The sequence below is a fragment of the Pectinophora gossypiella genome, chromosome 15 (genome assembly GCF_024362695.1).
Source record: "Pectinophora gossypiella chromosome 15, ilPecGoss1.1, whole genome shotgun sequence".
NCBI classification, from domain to species: Eukaryota; Metazoa; Arthropoda; class Insecta; order Lepidoptera; family Gelechiidae; genus Pectinophora; species Pectinophora gossypiella.
Genome location: NC_065418.1, coordinates 8,748,140 through 8,767,825, shown reverse-complemented (window position 1 = coordinate 8,767,825; position 19,686 = coordinate 8,748,140). Strand labels below are relative to the sequence as shown.

The window sequence follows — 19,686 nt, the reverse complement described above, 5'->3', positions numbered from 1 at the left end:
TCTATGGAATGACCAACTATAAAATGTTCATTCAAAATGTTGCCATTCATTCATTGCAATTGACTTGACAAGCTGCATCGTGAAACGATTTTAGGTTATATTTATAGATTTAATTTGTTTCTTATATTGAAATGACGACTATTAGGCCTTTTACATGCGAAGATATGTTAAAATTTAACAACGTGTTAGTATTTAGTAATCGTGCTTTTATTTCTGTATGTAGGATTTCGGCGTTTGGTTTGTTTGTTGTACTTATTTTTATCCTTTATTTCAGAAATCTAGACCCTCTTACAGAAACCTACGGATTATCTTTTTATACTCAGTATCTTGCACACTGGCCTGAATATTTCCAAGTTGCAGAAGCACCAAGTGGAGAGATAATGGGATATAGTAAGTAAACCATTTCTTAAAATTTCGGGTTTTCTTGAATATTATTTATTTGAAAAGTTTAATAACAAAGTCTTATCTTAATTACAGTAATGGGAAAAGCGGAAGGTCATGGTGAAAATTGGCATGGACATGTTACAGCATTAACAGTAAGTCCAGATTATAGAAGATTAGGACTTGCTGCTACACTAATGAACATTTTGGAAGATGTATCAGAAAAGTAAGTGCTATAAACAAGTAGTTTCTGTACTTTTTTTATGAATGGCTTTTCACAAAACATCATTTTGTGTTTAATTTGTTTCAGGAAAAAGGCTTATTTCGTGGATCTATTCGTAAGAGTGAGCAATAAAGTGGCAATCAACATGTATAAAAACTTGGGGTACATTGTGTATCGAACTGTTTTAGAATATTATTCAGGTGACCCAGATGAAGATGCTTATGGTAATATTCCTTTGATCCTTTGATTTTATTCTTAAAACTTGTTTTATTTGACATCCTCTTTATTCTTGCAGATATGAGAAAAGCATGTTCCAGAGATGTTGCTAAGAAGTCAGTCATACCACTCTCTCACCCAGTGCGGCCTGAAGATGTGGACTGAAGAAATATGTTTGGTTCCTATTATAAATAAAGACATGTTTTTCCTGTAATAAGATTGAAACTAAGTACACTTTTATTGATTGAAAAAAATAAAAATATTTATTCATCATTTATATTATCCCTATTCAATTACTATCACTGTCACTATCAGGACTTGGTTGTGTGGTTTCAGGTTCCTGTTCAGTTACTTTTTCTGGTTGCTCAGGGTTTTGCTCTTGGTCCTTATCCTCTGTAGGCACCTCTATAACTTCTTTTTGTTTTCTCCATTGCTTAGCAGCTGCAAGTAGTTTCAAGTTGGGCCTAACCATTTCATCTTCAGGGAATATATAATCAAACACTTCTTCCCATCCCTCTTCCACACCTCCTTCACTGACAATCTTTTGCCGTTTCTTGACTCTTCTAGGCATTTTACCCAAAACTTTTTCAAGTTTAATGTCATCACCAATTTCAGTTTCATAATCTTTCCAGGCTTCTAGAAGAAGTACTCGAGATTCCTTTTCTCCAGCACTTCTCAAGCTATCATTAGCCCGTTCATAAACTCTCCTTGCTAATTCAACATTAATATTGTCAGGATTTTCAGCATTTAACTCAAACTTTGCATATGATAGCCAAACTTTTACATGAACAGTTCTTTCTAACAATCTTTCATATAGTTGTCTTGCTTTTTCTGTTTCTCCCTGTGATACTTCAAAGTCTATATAACTTTTCCACAACAGTTCTGGCATGTCTAGCCTGGGTTGACCAACTGCTATTTCATAAATTGCTCTGGCTCTGTCTATGTCCCCTAACAATGTTTCCAATTCAGCAAACTTAATCCATGTTATGCAGTTTTCAGGACCATATTCCAAGAACTTCTGGTAAAGGATTCTGCATCTGTCAAATTCTCTCAGTTGAATCTCTAGATCAATGTATCCTCTATACAGCTTGTCTCTGGGACACATTCCTAAAGCCAACCCTAAACTTTTTCTTGCTTGTTTCAAATCTTTGCATCTTACTTCAAACTGGGCATACATTAGCCATATTTTTGAAAATGTAAATATTTTGTGAGGGATTAACTCTAAACAAGTTCTATAAACCTGTCTTGTGCGATCAATATCTTCTGCTTCCAGCTCCTCATAAAGAGCATAATTAATCCATAAATAAATGTAACGCCTCCAAAATTGTTTATCCTTGGAAGGAGGTACATTGGCAATTGCTCTTTCATATGTATCCCTTATGTCATCAACATTGCCTTCATTTTCTACAAGCCTTATGTAATCAAACCATGCGTCATAGTTTGTGGGGTTCTCTATTACTTCTTGTTCATACATATACTTTCTCTTATTAACAATAACATCTTCTATTCCTGACCGGTCCCCATATTTCTTCTCATGGATAGTATATGCTTTGTATAACTCTTTATTTCTGTCTTTAGGGATATGGTCTAGAGCATACTTGTATATGACTCTAGCACGGTCATGCTCTTTCTGATTCTCTTCAAATTTTGCAAATGCAATAAACAATCTTTCATCAAGTTCTTCATCTCCAAAGAATTCTATAGCTCTTTCATAAACCTTCCTGGCTCCATTAATAAAACCATGGTTTTCTTCAAACTTGGCATATTTAATCCAATGTTTCACATCCGGGTGGACCATGACAAATCTTTCATAGATTTGGCGAGCTCTGTCTAATTCCTTGTACCTTAGTTCAAAATTGATATAAGTTTGCCAGGCTTGCTCATCTGGTTGCCATTCCATCCATCTTTCGAAAACCTGTAAGTATAATATTCTGAATCAATGTCAATAAGTAAATGTAGTAAATACATTTAAAAAATACTGGAACTTATGAATGGAAATCCATCAATGTATGACAATAGTTTAAAATATAACATACCTGTCTAGCTCCTGCAATGTTCTCCAACATTTCTTCCATGTAAGTGTATTTGTACCAGAATTGAGACACCCTGGGCAGTATGGTGACAGCTCGGTCCCACAGGTTCCTAGCATGGTTTACTTGGCGATTACGCATTTCCATTTCAGTGTACTTCAGCCTAGAATTGAAAAACATTTAATTTGGTTATAATCATAACATAAGCTCACTTCTATATTTCTAATTGGCCTAGTCCAATGTATGTTGTATACATTTTAAATCACTCACATGTATTACTCAGGGTCTGTCTACTTGAGTAGCATTTTAGGAGATTCACAAAGTTTTATGTAAGAAGGAATATCACTTACCATAGGGTAACATTTCTGTGGTCAACATCCAATGCGCGCTCATATATGGAGCGGGCTCTTTGGATCTGTTTCTGTGACTCCTCCCACTGAGCATACTTGAGCCAGTTTCCGATTACCTGAAATAAATAAAAAATACAAGATAGAATGTTGCTTAACATTGAAATAGGTTAAATAGTGTTGCTTGATTTCCTACTTGATCAACAAATGCTGTTTTCAAGTGTCACAGAAAATTTAATATACCTAGTAAGAATAAATTTTAATGATCTCACCAATCGATTCTTCCGGATATTATCTTCAAAAGCTTTCCTTTTCCTGTGTTGGTAGTCTCGCAGTTCTTCAGGATCAGAAATCTTCTGTTTCGGAGGAGGCGGTAATATCTCAAGATCTCTTTCTTTTGCCTCTCTAAGCAGCTGTTCAGCTGTAATTTGGATCTCTGCAGGCGCTTTATTTTTTACCTGTTTAGGACAGTCAAGAAATAATGATTAGGCCTGGAATAAAATGTATAATTTCAATTTTACTACTTTGCTGAAGTGAGGTTTACCTTTGCCACCTTGGGCATTTTCGTGGTTTTGCCTTCCATGATCACAAAATTAGCCGTTCGTCAATTTTATTTGTTTTAAATTGTATAACTCGTATTATTCTTAATTATTGCTTTTTACACGGATTTTATTTTAATTCTTGAATAACAACAGCGCACCAGCGAGCGTCAATTATTGAATGAAATGAACGATATCACCGTAGACTAACTAGACTGTAGAATGAGTGATATATCTATCTATGAAAGAAACGGAAAGAAAAGATTTTTTGACTTGGTCTTTGTTTTTTGAGTCGAAAGAGTCGAAACCTCAGGTCAAAATCGAACGAAACGCAGGTCCCAGGGTCCCACAGACCAAACCAAGTAGAGATTTGGTAGAGATGCTACGCAGGTCCCTTTCGTAACAAAAATAGAAACTGCTTGTTTAGAGTAAGATAAAATGAAAAACAAAAAAATGTTCTTTTTCTAAGTAAAGTTTACCGTACCTAAAAAGGATTAACACACATTTTTGGCGCGTGGATGGATTATATTTAATGTTTCAAATTCACTAGCCTTCAGGTCAAACTAATGTTTCTAGGGGCTTTTTAGCGGGAACGGAAACGGGTTGCTTTCTTCATTTGAATAATCTAAATAATTAATACGAAGTGGTGTTTTGTGGTTAATGATCGCATTAAGTTAGTTGGAAAACATTCGCGATAGTGTTATTATATCGGAATATTCAATAAACAAATAGTAGCTATTTATTTTCGCTTCGTGCCAACAAGCCGCTTTTGAGGCCTTTTGAGTTAATTCGTTTGGGGTTCGGAGTAGGAGTCTGCTCCGAGGGTGGGCTTAGGTTTCATCATTCATCATCTTTCATCATTTAATTAATCATCATCAAGAAAAAAAAATACATAAGACATGGCTGTATGGGATAGTTCGATAGTTCCCTTTACCTTGCCCTTCGGGGAAAACTAAAACAACAAAAAAATGTTTCTAGGTTAGGCTTTTTGGCGGGAAACGGGAACGGGAAAGTTGCTTTCTTCATTGAATAATCTAAATAATTAATACGAAGTGGTGTTTTGTGGTTAATGATCGCATTAAGTTAGTCGGAAGATATTCGCGAGTGTTATTATATCGGAGTATTCAATAAACAAAGTGTATCTGCCTATTTTCGCTTCGTGCCAAGAAGCCGCTTCATAACTCGAAAGTTTATGCAGACTTTTGAGTTAATTCGTTTGGGGTTCGTAGTAGGAGTCTACTCTGAGGGTGGGGGCTTAGGTTTCATCATCATCACCTTTCATCATTTCATCAATCATCAAGAAGAAAAGAAAAGACGTAAGACATGGCTGTATGGGCATAGTTCCTTTTGCCTTACCCTTCGGGGAAAACCAAAACAAAAAAATGTTTCTAGGTTATAATTTACATTTGGTTTATATAAATGCAGAAAAATATTAAAAAATATTGAATTTACTTTAGAAATGTAGCCAAGAATGATACATTTTAGCAGAGAAAGTGGTTATCATCTAAAAACTTGCTAATTTGTGGTATTTATTCGTATAAATATATTAAAATGATTGTAACTGCTTTTTCTCGTTTTTTGTTAACATCCAGGAGTTCCTGTAAGTAGAAAAATATATATTTTTTTATATAATACGTCTTCGATACTTTGACAATATCCCGCTTTTGGTTTAGCATGTACCTAATAAGTTTAGGAGATAGTAAAGTTTATGTAGTTTTGTACAACTTTTTCAGATTTACGAGTAGCAGTGCGATGTATACCCACAGCTACGCCTAGTGGAAAAACCAAATATGTTAATGATCAGATGGAATATATTAAATCGGTCACTAGCAGTAAAGTTACTGACTGGCAAGCAGTTAGAACACACATATTGAGCATGCCAGGTTCTTTCAAAGAAAAAAATATTGACGGCGTCTTACTTAAGATTTTGATAACATATAAAAAAATTGATGCGGCGTTATCATTTGCGGAATTTTTGGAAAACTCAGAAGATGATTTGAGTTTAGGTGTTACAAATGGTATGTTAGGCTTGTATTATGAAATAGCTAAAGAAAGACAATTAACAGATAAGGAGAAGCAATTTATACTGGACTCTTATAAAAAACTGTACGAAAAATACGAAGTTCTAGATTCAACAACTTGTGAGAGACTGTTACATGCACTGTGTGCTGTTGATGAATGGAGCAAAGCATTGAAAGTTTTAGATGATATTAATTTGAGCTGTAAACCAACACATTCTGCTTACAGCACTGTAATAGCAACACTCTTTAAACTTAACAGAAAAGCTCAAGCACTGGAATTGATTGAAAATAGTCTACAAAACAAGCGACCGCTTAAGCATGTGGCATACGAAAGTTGGATAAACTATGTTTTAAGAAAGTACAAAGAAAAGAAAACTAGAGTTAAATATTTAGAAGAAGTATGTGTACATATATCTAGGAATTGTACAATTCTACCAGAGAAAACTGCTGAACTACTCAAAGACACCTATGCTGCCTTGGGTTGGAATGCAAAGTATACAAAAATAAGAAAACAAAAGTAAGTGACACTTGCCATTGCACCTGTACTCTTATTCACTTTAAGTATGTAGTATTGTTTCTTATTCTATGGTTTAAGATAAGTTCTCATCTGTTAATTTATGTTTTTACTTTTCAGTGGCCAATGTGTGTACTGTAAGTCTTCATTAGAATGCCTGAAACTAACAGAAGATGAATTTAAACTAATACAGAAGAATGTCAAGGACAGAATCATAGTTGGGTCAGATATACTCCTAAAGACATCCCCACAAGAGTTGCAGAGGTTTTTGGAGTTTGTAGAGAGAACTGCACCTTATGACATTGTATTAGATGCCCTTAATATATGTTATGCTATGGGTAAATTCAAAGCAGATAAAGTTGGCCCATTAATTTATGTTGTAGAACACTTTAGACAACAAAACAAAAAGATACTTTTAATAGGCAGAAAACACATGTTGAAATGGCCTAAAATGAATTATTTACTTAATAAAACATGTAATTTCTTCACAGATGATATGTAAGTACTGGTTATTTTTTAATTTTACCTATTTTTTTCAAGAAATGCCAGTTTGTTGTAGACAATAGGCTGATCCCTTGTCACTATTATATTCAACATATCCATTTTAGAACTTCATATCAACATTGACAACTTGTCTATGATAATTTGTGGCTCTGCCCACCCTATTAGGGATTGAAGGCGTGAATTTATGTAGGTTTGTTTACCAAGACATTAATTTTGGTGTGATTGTCATTTCATTTGGGCTCACCACTTATCACATTGGTGTATGTAACTGAAAGTTTGGTGAGGTGTGGGTACTTATTTGTGTGTATCTTGTGATGGATGTATCTCTGACTACCCCAATTGGGATATAGTCTTGAGCTATTGTGTATGTTTGATTATGTTATATCATTTTAAAAATTCAAATTCAAATGTATTTATTTGCTTCTTCTGCATTGCTTTAGGTCCCAAGATGATCCATTCTTCATCACAGCAGCTATTCTGAGTGGTTCCCATACTGACTTTGTGTCTAAAGACCAGTTGAGAGGCCACAGGTTCCAGATGCAAGAGGAACTGCGCTATCTGTTCCAGCGGTGGCAGTGGCAACACCAGTGGATGGTCTTTATCAACAAACATGGAGCTCCTTTCATACAGGTGATGGAATATAGAGATGTATTCATTTACCAACAAACTCCTTATTCAAATTGGTGACTAAATAGTTAACAACCACTTTTAAATGGAAAGCTTTCACTATTTTCTTTTAGGAACTTTACTTTTCATCATTGCAATGTCTTACAATCCAAAGTCAAGTTTTATCAAAGAAGGTACCTACATCTACATTCCTTACTTTCTATAAGAGTGAGGGAGATCTACCAATTCTCTATGCTATAAAGAATAGTGCAAAAACTTGGTGGTGGAATCTATTTCGCAGATTGTCTTAGCTTTAAATTAATTATGATTTTCGCTTCCAGGAACCTCTATCTGTAACACCTTGCGCTCAGAAAGTGAAGGACGCGTGGCATATACCGTTCGAGCGAGATGAAGCGACGACGGTTCACGGGCACGTCAGAGACGGGACTCCCGACTGGACAAGTTGGTTGTGTCTGCAGGCGCCTGTTAGATGACGAATAAATTTATAAAATTATCACGTTTTTCATTTAATACTCTGTTTCCCTGGGTTAACCCTAAGGAGATGTAGCGTGTTGACTTGAAAACAGATGTTGATGAAGCTTCTAATATAACGAACAGCGAATTTGAAGCCGTCCAGTTGTTTCTGCGTGATTTGCTTACGCATAATACCATTATTTGTAAAATGTTAGTCTACTTCTATCAGAGGCTTGTTAGACTGCCTTGGGAATTAGGCTGGCTGGAGTGATCCAGCGAGGATCCAGCCGTTTCAGGTATCAAGCAAAATAGGCGCATACATCGAGGTTAAGTAAATAGTCTACGAACAAGAAGTCTTAACTATATTTCATTGATACTGGTCAATACAAATGTCGTGATTGATTGACAGACATAACCATCACGATTTTAATGGTTTGAAACGTTCAATAGCTAAATAAGCAAACGCCTTCTTTCGGTTTTTTTTTATAAATTATTTGTACGATTAACTAATAATGCCAGGTAAAGCTAAAAAAATAGCACCAAAGAAATCCAGTTCCGATCAAAATGTGAAGAAGGAACGGGTGAATACCGACCGTTAGTATATGTTTATATTATTAACAGTCATCTGTGTCTCACTGCAGGGCAAAGGCCTCTCTCCTGCTCTTCCCTCTTCCCAGCCTTTTGGTACACTCGTTCCAGGAAGCGAGCCAGCTCTACACGCCATATTTTTGGGTTTTGGTTGGTTTAAGTATATATTAATATACCTAGGTAGGATTATATGTTGATTTATTTTTACATCTTTATAATACAGACTATTAGTGACATCGTAACGAATACCGAGCGGGATGATTCAGACTATGATTCTGAGTTAATATCAAGTGGAATTTTCAGTCGCAAAATTAATGTTTTTTGTATTTTTTAAAATTATATCCAATTCTATACTTTTGCGATGGAAAATTAACCATTTAAGTACTTCTATGGCTACCTGTATGAATTGTACGGAGTGCAACTAGTGCATGTGACATCGTACGTATCGAATACTGAGGGTTAAATTCAGCTCATTATTCCGAGTTAATATCAAGTAGAATTTCCTGTCGGAATATTTATTAGGTTCCGGTTACTGGTGGAATAAGCCGAAGAGGTATGTCAGCTTTGTAATCGTAGTAAGTGGAATTTCGTAGTCTCTGCCTACCCCAATGGGGAAAAGGCATGTTTTTATGTATGAGTAGCTCAGTAATTAACTTGACAACATCACCATGGGTTCGTGTGGTCCGTCGTTTCTTAGTTCGCACTACACGACAGAAGAACTGGGGTAATGTGTGTGTGTTTCTTCATGGTATTTAGGTGATTATTTATCTAACACAAAAGACAGACAGAATATCTACATAATATAGACCAGTGTTTTTCAACCTTTTTCATGATGCGACCCCCCTAGTATAAAAAAATATTTCGCGACCCCCTTGACCCTTCGGTTTTTTTAATCATTTATGTGTGTATGTTACTGAATTACCAATATTCATTCCATACAACGTATTTATGGTCTCCATGATTAGGATATATACGTAAGTACATACTTATCGGATATAAAAACACTTACCTACAATTACGTACATCGGATACATCGAATTCAAGTCTTCTAATTTGGATACCTTTTGGCTAATGAGAAATGACCTCCAGGGGGTCGCGACCCACAGGTTGAAAAACACTGATATAGACTTAGCATGAGCTCACGACTGTTTTCCCAATTGGGGTAGTCAGAGGGACTTTCATAATGTACCTATAGTACTCAGGCCTAACTGAGCTTATCATTAAGTATTGACCTTCTTATTATCTGTTTTATTTTATTATAGAATGGTATTGTGGTCATACTGGCTGGCGCGTTATTCGTATTTTGAAAAAGATACAGGGAGTGTCGATGGCCCGTGGGTCGGGCGCAATGTTTTCTGTCCAGCTTCCCCCTTTTTTTATAAGTAGTTAGTTAGTTCATCTTACAATGGATGTACCTCGACTACCCTAATTGGGATATAGTCGTGAGCTTATGGTATCTTTTAAGTAGTCATTTTTCCCAACATTCAGCTAATCATGCCACGTTTTAATTACAGGTCTTTTTAATGAAATTTTTTAAATCACAACAACTTACTATTCTTCAGGAATCTAAAGGTTGGAAACATGGACCTTAACCTGAAACCTTCATCCTCGTACAAATGGGGAAGTTTTTTTTATTTTTTTCTTTTTTTTTATATTTTTTTTGTTGTTGTGGTTTTACAGCATTATGTGCTTGTCCAGTGCGCCGTCGTTTCAATGCGGAGCGCACGGAGATGCTTGCTCGGCCTAACTCGCGGCGCCTACGCTCGTTATGGGACGAGAAATGCGCCGTGCTTCCCAAGGACCGTAGAGATAAGATTAAGAGCGCGCTCGAGGAAGATTACTTCCTGAGCCCCGAGTAAGTTTAAGTAAATTAATTAGAAGTAAGTACGTAGTCGTTACATGGGCCTTGTCAGGGGGCTATGACGGCTTAAAAATAACCCTAACACCAGGGTTGTTGTGGTTGGCCATCCACCTCACCCACCTACACGATACAAGAAGAATTAGAAACCTCAATGGACTGGCGTGGTGGTATGATCCATACCTTCTCTAATGTTTGAGCATGCTTCCTATTTGCCCAGCAGAGGGGTGGGACGAATAAACTGTTTTTTATATAATTAGAAACCTCGTATCAAGCATACTAGCAGCGAGGCTTCTTATATAGGGAGTTGCTTACATTAGGTAGATAGTTACATAGGTACTGGATTTGTATATGAGCCGTGGGATTTCCAAAATCTAGACTGTCACACACATTTATTCACGCCTCTGGTCGGTGTGGAGTGGGCAGAACTACGATACAACTTGCAGCTGCGCTTAGTGCGTTTTACCACGAAATAAATAAACTGCTTGGTTTGTCTCAACATACAACATAATCGCACAGGCCTCCCCTCAATCAACCGGAGGGGGTATGGAGCATACTCCACCACGCTGCTCCAATGCGGGTTGGTGGAGGTTTGTCTCAGTAGGTACTTATTAGGTAAGTAGGTATCTGTTGTAAGTATTCTTTAATTGTTGGACTTCGTTTCGTTCAGACAAACGGAGCAATACTTCCAAGCGTTGAACGAGCACCACAAGCAGTGGTCGGGCCCCGGCGGCATGGTCAGCCGCCGCGAGCAGGTGGAGCGTTCACGGGAGCTGCGACAGCGACAGAAATGGCTGGTCAACTTCAGCGCGCAGGTTAGCATTGGTACCTATTCCGCTACTCACAGTCCAAGCGCCTATTTTGTGTGCTTGTTTCCCGAAAAGACTATGTCTCACTCCAGCCAGCCCAATTTACAATGGAAGTTCAACAAACCTTTAATGTTTCCGACAACTTCGGGGAAGTATGTTCTATGCGATTCTCTAAATAAACTTCGCGGATGGTCGTTCGTTGACGCACCGTCAACTCAACGCACACCCCTATCAACTGGAATCGAAATTAGCGCTTGCGCTGCATGATCTGCAACTAAGAGTGTTTTGACAGTATTCTTTGAATAATAATCCTGACACAAGGGTTGCTGTTGTTGGTTATCCACCTCACACCCACACCATAGAAAAAGAGTTCTTTAAAGACATAGACAAGAGTCCGTCGATGACGGTTCGTCAATGAAATTTGGCTGGTAGATAGTAGCTTAGAGAACCACACTGCACCTCAGGCGAGGTGTCTGGCCCGGTAGTTCGCGACTCCTTCGCACTCCCGTAGGAAGTGGGCCGTTGTCGCAATATTTCCAAGCGTTGGTTAGTCACCGAGAGCAGGTAGAACATTTACAAGAGCTCCAATTCTTGCTCTTAATCCCTATTGAATGGTAGTGTTAGCTAGGAATTTGTAGGAAGGCGGACATGCACCACCCTTGATATTGATAGCCTAAGGTAGGTACATAGCTGGTACGTACAGGATATCATCCCATACATGCGCGCGCGGCGTGGTTCTCATGCAGACCCAGCAGATGTAGAGTCATCTACTTATTTCTAAGAATAAGAATAAAATAAATTTATTGCCAGTAACAATTTCTCCTACCAAAATGACTATTTTGTTAGGCAATTGTTTACGTAATAGGTATACGCGAACTAAAATATCAATTCCATAAATATAAGTCCCAGCATTTAATTTGTTTATTAAATTCAATCATTTGTTGTACACAGGGCAAGAAAAAAAAGAAAAAATAGATAAAAGGTATTTTCAGCTTATTTCTACACGAAAATACTTAGGCTATCTACGATAGCGACAATTATCATGTATTAATACACTTTGTACCATGTCACATTAACTTTATTGACATATTAAACCAAAAGTCGCAAACCTGGAGCAGTCGTAGTTATGAACTGCATGAGGACATTTCTTTTTGTAGGTAGGTAGATAATCCTTTTAACGAGTACTTATATTCCAGTTGACATTATTCTTCGAAATCAGCTAAGTAGTGAACAAAAACGAACAATACCTACCTATGTGTTGCATTGCGAATGAATAATTTCAACTTATCTTCTGTTTCAACTGCACAGGTGGCGTACCGAATGTGCGACTACATAGCAAAAGGTCAAAAAGAAATGCTGGTATCAAACAGGTTGCGAAGCATCGCTGACGTCGTCTTAGAGAGGGTAGCTGAAATACTTGGTGAGTTTTTTGTAATTAAATAGCTAGCTAGCAAACCTGCCGATGAAGCTGGTAGAAACGATACTGTATCCCGTTAAAAATCCATAGGCATAATCTTTTTATCCTTTTAGAAATACTTAAGTCGAGGTGGGTAGAGCCGTAATTATTAGTCATTACAACTCGACATTGATTCCATATACGTGTTAGTGACATAGAAACGAAAATTTTGAGGAATGATTTAGACCATGATCTTGAGTTGATATCAAGTAGAATTGTAGAAAAAAGTATGGCACTGAAAATACGTACTTGTATGGCTACCAGTATGTACTTGTACAGGGTGTATGTAAGTGACATCGTAACGAATACGGAATGATTAAACTAATTATTCTCAAGAGATTTATACTTGCTTACTTTTATACTTATTACCTTTCTCTTTTTTTTTCTTTTTAATAAATTAAATATAGTTTTGTACAATCTAGATAATTATGGTCGCAAGCTTTGAAGAAAATGAAGGGATTAATTAATGAATGTCATTTATAGCCTGATCAAGATTATAATATTATTTAAGTATACAAATTAATTTCATAGCGTTGTAATAATAATGTATTCTAATCGTTTATTAAGGTGAATACGGAATGATTAAACTAATTATTCTGAATTAAAATGAATTGGATTTTTCCGTCGCAAAAGTATAGAATTGAAAATAATTTGAAAAACACAAAAATCATGAGTTTTGCGACGGAAAATTCCACTTCATATTAACTCATTATCAGAATCATGAGCTGAATTGTCCCCTTGGTATTAATTACGGTGTCACTAAAACCCTAAGTTTATGATGTTACTATAATATGTTTAGAAATTTTACGACATGTCTGGGATGATACGCAGCTAAAATAAATATGAGTACTTCCTTGACTTCTCCAGTAGATAGATTACCAGTAGATTCCAGTAGAAAAGTACCTGACGTATTTCTTGTACTTAGTTTTCATATCCTTCTGGATCTTGCTTTGGTAAGTTTGGCTATTTTTAAGCGTAGATTATTAACGTGTAATGAATCCAGGCGAACCGAAGCCGTCGCGTACGCACCCGGGCCGGCTGGCGCGCTTCATGGTGGCGATATCGGACCGCATCGCGGTGTGGATCGAGAATGCCGTTTATCGCGCCGATGCCATCGAGCCGCGCGAATCCGGCCCCGACGAGCACATCCGCCTCGACTCCGAGAAGCCGCTTATTTGCTAGACAACGTGAGTTTGAAAGGTTTTCTAACAAAGGAGAGGGAAAAGGAGAATCATACATACATACATAAACCCACGCCTGTAATCCCTAACGGGGTGGGCAGAGCCACAAGTAATCAAAGACAACTTGCAGCCACTGTTGATACGATGTCGTAAGCTGGATATGATGAACCTTATGGTGATAAGGGATTAGTCTATCGCCCATAACATTAGTCCATCATGTTAGAAGACACAACCCCTCTGTCGGTTTTTACGACATGCCCGGGAAGACAAGTAGATCAACGTGTTCTATGTAGGGAAAGGAGGTGTGTCGTAAAATCCTCCTCCCTGACCCGCGTATCTTTTTCAGGCTATTCTTGAGCCGCTCGAGTCCGACGGTCGCTCATATAATATGCTAGAGACTGTTTGAAACACTAGTTTAAGGCGATTCTCACACTGCCCCGCATGATGCGGCGTAGCGCGTGGATGCGTGTTCTTGTAAGTATCTCCGTTTGTATAGAAAACACGCACGGTCTAACACACAGAAAATGCATCCACGCGCTACGCTGCATCATGCGGGGCAGTGTGAGAATCGCCTTAGGATCAGTTTCCACCGACCAAGGTATAGAGGAGAGGAGATGTGTCGTCAGCCTTTATTTGAGTAACCATTTATTCCGGGATGAAACATAACATAACAAGCGCCCGACTATATCCCAATTGGGGTAGTCAGAAGTATATCCATTGCAAGATGAATTAAGTACCCACACCTCACAGAGCTTATGATACATACGTACATAAGCTCACGCCTATTTCCCACCGGGGTAAGCAGAGACTATGGAATTCCATTTGCTTCGATCCTGACACATTTATCTTGCTTCCTCCACATTCATCAATCGTTTTATACACGCACGCCGGTTCAGAGTAGATCGTACTGAACCTTCTCTAAGGACATCTCCAATGTGGATGAGCTTATGTTGTTATTATGTTATACTTACATATACGTAGGTGTAAAATATAACGTATTCGAATAAAGTGAAATATTATATATGAGTAAGTGTTCGTATTTAGGAATTTATTCAGTTTTAACATTTCATACAAGACACAATACACGCACGGTTGCGGTTTTCTTTACGACGCGACGTTCATGATTTTTTTTGGCCATTGACCTACAATGTAGGTAATATACTGAATAGGTACCTAAAGATTTTCGGTATTTTCGGTAACGATATTGAAATTATAATGATTTATTGCACTCGACACACGTTACATTCGGGCGACGTTACAGGAAAAGGGGGAAGAGAGCATAAGTTGCCATCATTAAAATAAAAAATATGTTTTAATGTTGGTGTTGCCAACAAAAGCTTTCATGTTTCTTCATAATCAACTGTTAGTTGGGAGGATCGTGCTCGTGTTATACCGGAATGACGCCGCGTCATTCACAAGAGCGTCAATTTATTTGAAAAGAACCGTTTACAAGGTGTCGACGCAAAGCGCCAAATACGGAAGACTCGACCGAAACCCTCCTATAACTACACACTCAATTCGTCAGGCCAGCTTTATTGTGTGCCGTGTGACCGGATCTTCAAGTCCATGTTCGGTTTCACCGGCACATCAGACCCCACCACAACAACGACGCAGGATAGATATTTAGGAATCGCCGTTGCCGGATACGGTTTGAACAACATGAGAATGGTATTTATATATATACGTATGTAGAGATATATACTGAATATGTTATACTATAATCCCAAATAATTGTTTACTAGTTTCAGAGGTTAGCTTAACGCGTTTAGTGTACCTAGGCTTTATGCAAGGGTCGTACTTACGTAATACAATTTTATGTTTATTAATTTTAATAAATGCTGTTAGTAAGCTGGTATTATGGAAGAATGTTGATGATAATGGTAACGATTGATAACTATGATGCAATGTCATTTCAATAGCCGTCATGTACGGTCACGAGCATTAATTTATGTATACACTTTGGTACCATGTCACATTAACTTTTTTGACAAATTGAAATGTAAGTCTCACTAAATGTCAAATATGTTAGTGCGACAGAGTCCTAATGTGGGTACATTATATTGCTCATGACTGTACGGTAGGCCTCTCTAGAAATTACTTACAAGTTTAACATCTAGACACCTAGCCTTCATGCCGTGTTTTAAATGATATTGTAATAGATTCCCTTTGTGTTCAAACACTAGAATGATTGTACTGACCATAAATAATCTTGATTTGCAAACAAGATTCATGTGTTTTATAATGTGATCAGTCGTGTGTGTAGGAACAAAGAATTAGATTATTATACGTATATAAGTATACTAAGAAAGCGACATGAAAGTCGGAAGTGATAAAAGAACCTAATGCTCGTTTTCAGAAAAAATAACAGTCTCTACGTATATATCACTTAACTTCGATTTCGGTCATATATATATATAGTCAATAATCCTATCTAGACAGGCACAGGCGATTTGCCTTACTATTTTAAATTAAAATTCGAAAATATCTTCATTCAGTAGGGAATACCTATGCTGCATCAATAGTTACACTTTGAATTGTATTTTTTTACATTTCGAACGTCTCTGTCTTAAAACTTCTGCAGCTTCTCACAAGCTGTATAATATTGTACGTTTGTATACAATAATACCTGTATATTGTTGTAATATTATTAACGTGTACTTAAGTGAAATATATAACAACAACAACATGCTTTGCTTAAGTAGCCTATATACGTCCCATTATAAGAGATATATACTTACTTACTTTTATACTTATTACCTTAATAAATTAAATATAGTTTTTTACAATCTAGATAATTATGGTCGCAAGCTTTGAAGAAAATGAAGGGATTAATTAATGAATTTCATTTATAGCCTGATCAAGATTATATGTATATTATTTAAGTATACAAATTAATTTCATAGCGTTGTAATAATAATGTATTCTAATCGTTTATTAAGGTGAACTTCTTGAATGACTAAGTTATTAGAACGCCTACATTTAATTCTGGTTTGCATTCAGTAACTAGTTTTATAAATGTACAATGTTCAGGTATAGCCTGTGAGATAAACAAATGGAACCTAGGGTTCCGGCTAAAGTCTAGTATATTTTTATAATACAGCGTCACGCCTGTATCCTTGAAAGGGTGCGCCCTCCTCCTATGTCAAGACATACGTCAGTAGCCATTAAATCCTGTTAGAGGATTATTGGTTGCTTAATTTCCTGATTAATTTGAACTGGCTCTGACCGACGCGCAAAAAAGTCTTTATTTCTCTAGCTTATCGCATCTCCATGTAGTTTCCTACTTCTCTACTTTCGTAGCAAATAATTACCTCTCCATCTTATCATCTTTATCTATCACATCTTAACTCTGCCTATCTTACGGTGCAGAACCCATAAAAGGCGAAACCAGTAATTTGTACTGCTATATCCTTATCACTAACGATAGAAAATAAGTAACAGCTCCTTGATGGCAATGCTGAGCCTATAAATATTGTTTCCCTTATCTAGTCTGAATAATTATGCGTTTAATTTTTTATCGGCATCAAGAATGTCAATTATACATTTAAAATAGAGTCAGTTATGACCTCAGGAGGTGCTAGGGCTAGGATACCTAGACTAGGTGACCTTGCAGGGCCCTATATAACGCTAGGCTCTTCCGTGGATCAGCATAGTTGCACTCAGAAGGCTTAGAGCAGTTCTAGTGAGATCTACAACCAACCAATCGCCAATATGAAATTCACCGTAAGTTCTAAGTTTATTATTGTTATTTAAGTATCTTTAGATTTTTTACCCCCTTAATAAAAAAAGTTGCGAAAAAATGCTACCAAAAGAAAACCGTGAGAGCTAACGACGGTCGAGTTTGTAGCTCTGATTTTTACATTTTTATAATATAGAAAACGATAATAATTTTTTTTTTAGTTTTCTATTACTATAGTTTAACATACCAACCAAATCTTTTTTCAAAGTTTCTCAATTTAATATCAAAATTAGTATTGTTCCTACTTCACTACATTTTTCTTCACGGTGTATTCTTAAGTCCTTTTACACACGAGCAGCACTTGCTGTTGGCATCGGTTATAATTAATTCAAATTCAAATTATTTATTTCAGATTAATATCCATAATTATAAGTACATTAGATTAGATAAGTTAAAATTAAATTAAATTATATAAAATCAAATAAAATTAAAATTATCAATGTCCTAATAAATAAAATAAAATAAATATTATTAATAAAAATGACATAAAATACATGAAATAAAAATTTGCTAGCGGCTAATGTCGATAGCTGCAGTTGACGTTTGAAGTGTCGGCAGCACACGTCAACGTGTCGGCTGTTCAGTTGGCTCTGTCGTTCTAAGAGGCCGAAGAATCTTTAAAATCTTAATAAAGACACAAGTGAGGCAATCACTTAATACAAATCCATATTAGAGTGGAGGTGACCCATTATTACATTATTAAACTGGGTGACTACTGCATAGGTCTCATATAACAAATAGACAACCAATTTCTGTATGAAAAGTGCCCGCGGCGCATTTTGTCACAAGCGACGGCGTGGAACGACACTCTCCAACTGATATTGCACTTTATTTGAACAGCCATAACATCTTAATTTATGAGAACGAACTTATACTATCTACACAACTATTGAAGCTTTTCTAGAAAAACTTAGGGAATATGAGTTTATTTGTTTATAGGATGTGAGTAGTATACTGTAGGTATAATATAATATTTTATGATTGGCAGATGTTCGTCCTCCTCTGCTGTGTGGTGGCGTTCGCCTCGGCCGCACCCCAGTTCTTCTACGGCGGATGGGGAGGTCTGGCTCCCGTCTCCAGGGTAAAGCTTGTTTTTTCAATATGGCTATTATGTTCATGGCAAGTGACGATGCGGCCTTTGGCGTCCAAATGTATGCATCCACATTGACATCAGCAAATCCTGTATCGCGGTTGGCAACCTATTTGTGGACGCGTAGCTTTAGGTGTCACACCAGGTAACTTGGTAATGGTTACGTCAGTTTCGTCATATACCTAGCGTTATCCCGTTTTCAGGGTCCATTTACCTAATCTGACGATTTGACAGGTCAGGTCACATTGGATTTATTAGTTTAGCATGTTTAATTCAAAAGACAGTGAGAACGCAAAGCGTACAATAGGATGGCATAACTAGAAAAGAAGTGGGCGACAACTGTAACCCTGCAGCCTTGGTGGTGCCTTGTATTCTTTGTGCTGATTAAAGTATATTTATCTTATCTGCAAATCCTTCTCTCAGAATGGCTTTTTCAGACATGCCGGAATATCACTTGCAGGAATTCTTTCTTGTAATAAAAAGACATAAGACCACGCGTATTTCCCGATCGGGTAGGCAAAGATCACGGCATTCTACTTACTATGTTCCTGACACTCCACAGTCGCTTCCTCTCTCATCTAAGACTTGATGCATGCTGGCCGGTTCAGAGTACTACTTGACCTAAAAAAACGTGTAGATAAAATGCCTGGTATTAAATGTGTTCCTCTAGTTATTAAATAACTTGTAATGTATACCTACATTGATGTAAAAGATGTGTTGCTGTTGCAGTTTCTTCTAATTCCTTCTCCTCAGCCATAACACCTTGCGAAATGACGTAGATTCAAAAATGTTAAATTGACCATCAACAAGTTTATCTATGATAATTATGTTGCATAAATGATTATGATTCTGATACGGAACCTTAAGTTTACCTGATGTTGTTTTCCAGACCGTGGTGGCCGGCCCTACCGTGGTCAACGGTGCCACTGGTGTGCCCGGCCTCATCGCCCCAGGATACATCGGCACCACCTTCATCTAAACACCCCACCACCATACAATCGCCATACAATCCGCTCAACATTGGACTCAGATCAAATTCCTGTAAATATACATTTATAGTTTATTTTTCATCATACTATGTCTCGTGTATAAATATAAAATTATGACACA

The 19,686-nt window shown here is 37.0% G+C and overlaps 4 protein-coding genes and 1 long non-coding RNA gene across 5 annotated transcripts; 4 read left to right on the top strand and 1 right to left on the bottom strand.

Moving 5' to 3' along the window:
* The first annotated feature begins 38 nt into the window (after positions 1-38).
* On the top strand, positions 39-1,097 carry LOC126373024 (N-alpha-acetyltransferase 20). The gene is made up of 5 exons (XM_050018979.1): positions 39-184; positions 275-390; positions 478-607; positions 692-828; positions 900-1,097. Exons 1-5 carry the CDS (start codon positions 132-134, stop codon positions 983-985), a joined length of 522 nt encoding a protein of 173 aa, XP_049874936.1. The 5' UTR covers positions 39-131; the 3' UTR covers positions 986-1,097.
* Positions 1,072-3,930, bottom strand: LOC126373019 (protein crooked neck). The gene is made up of 5 exons (XM_050018973.1): positions 3,742-3,930; positions 3,470-3,655; positions 3,201-3,316; positions 2,857-3,013; positions 1,072-2,735 (listed from the first exon to the last, which is right to left on the bottom strand). The coding sequence occupies exons 1-5, from the start codon at positions 3,778-3,780 to the stop codon at positions 1,110-1,112; spliced, it is 2,124 nt and encodes a 707-aa protein (XP_049874930.1). The 5' UTR covers positions 3,781-3,930; the 3' UTR covers positions 1,072-1,109.
* Positions 3,931-5,070: 1,140 nt separating this feature from the next.
* On the top strand, positions 5,071-7,895 carry LOC126373023 (mitochondrial ribonuclease P catalytic subunit). The gene is made up of 5 exons (XM_050018978.1): positions 5,071-5,336; positions 5,470-6,274; positions 6,392-6,769; positions 7,216-7,405; positions 7,723-7,895. Exons 1-5 carry the CDS (start codon positions 5,288-5,290, stop codon positions 7,873-7,875), a joined length of 1,575 nt encoding a protein of 524 aa, XP_049874935.1. The 5' UTR covers positions 5,071-5,287; the 3' UTR covers positions 7,876-7,895.
* Positions 7,896-8,367: 472 nt separating this feature from the next.
* LOC126373472 (uncharacterized) lies at positions 8,368-13,748 on the top strand. The gene is made up of 5 exons (XM_050019630.1): positions 8,368-8,449; positions 10,124-10,298; positions 10,972-11,116; positions 12,419-12,530; positions 13,570-13,748. Exons 1-5 carry the CDS (start codon positions 8,368-8,370, stop codon positions 13,746-13,748), a joined length of 693 nt encoding a protein of 230 aa, XP_049875587.1.
* A 3,588-nt stretch (positions 13,749-17,336) lies between these two features.
* Positions 17,337-19,686, top strand: LOC126373025 (uncharacterized). Its single transcript, XR_007567275.1, has 3 exons — positions 17,337-17,470; positions 18,475-18,567; positions 19,466-19,686. It is a non-coding gene; the product is annotated as an uncharacterized LOC126373025 (long non-coding RNA).

Bases quoted from the DNA above. Each gene is read 5' to 3' on its own strand.
- LOC126373024 (XM_050018979.1), top strand. From the start codon at position 132: ATGACGACTATTAGGCCTTTTACATGCGAAGATATGTTAAAATTTAAC. The intron at 185-274 runs GTTAGTATTTAG...CCTTTATTTCAG, and splicing joins ATGTTAAAATTTAACAACGT to AAATCTAGACCCTCTTACAG. The intron at 608-691 runs GTAAGTGCTATA...AATTTGTTTCAG, and splicing joins TTGGAAGATGTATCAGAAAA to GAAAAAGGCTTATTTCGTGG.
- LOC126373019 (XM_050018973.1), bottom strand. From the start codon at position 3,780: ATGGAAGGCAAAACCACGAAAATGCCCAAGGTGGCAAAG. The intron at 3,656-3,741 runs GTAAACCTCACT...TGTCCTAAACAG, and splicing joins AAATGCCCAAGGTGGCAAAG to GTAAAAAATAAAGCGCCTGC. The intron at 2,736-2,856 runs GTATGTTATATT...TTATACTTACAG, and splicing joins ACATTGCAGGAGCTAGACAG to GTTTTCGAAAGATGGATGGA.
- LOC126373023 (XM_050018978.1), top strand. From the start codon at position 5,288: ATGATTGTAACTGCTTTTTCTCGTTTTTTGTTAACATCCAGGAGTTCC. The intron at 6,770-7,215 runs GTAAGTACTGGT...GCATTGCTTTAG, and splicing joins AATTTCTTCACAGATGATAT to GTCCCAAGATGATCCATTCT. The intron at 7,406-7,722 runs GTGATGGAATAT...TTTCGCTTCCAG, and splicing joins ATGGAGCTCCTTTCATACAG to GAACCTCTATCTGTAACACC.
- LOC126373472 (XM_050019630.1), top strand. From the start codon at position 8,368: ATGCCAGGTAAAGCTAAAAAAATAGCACCAAAGAAATCCAGTTCCGAT. The intron at 8,450-10,123 runs GTTAGTATATGT...GTGGTTTTACAG, and splicing joins GGAACGGGTGAATACCGACC to CATTATGTGCTTGTCCAGTG. The intron at 10,299-10,971 runs GTAAGTTTAAGT...CGTTTCGTTCAG, and splicing joins GATTACTTCCTGAGCCCCGA to ACAAACGGAGCAATACTTCC.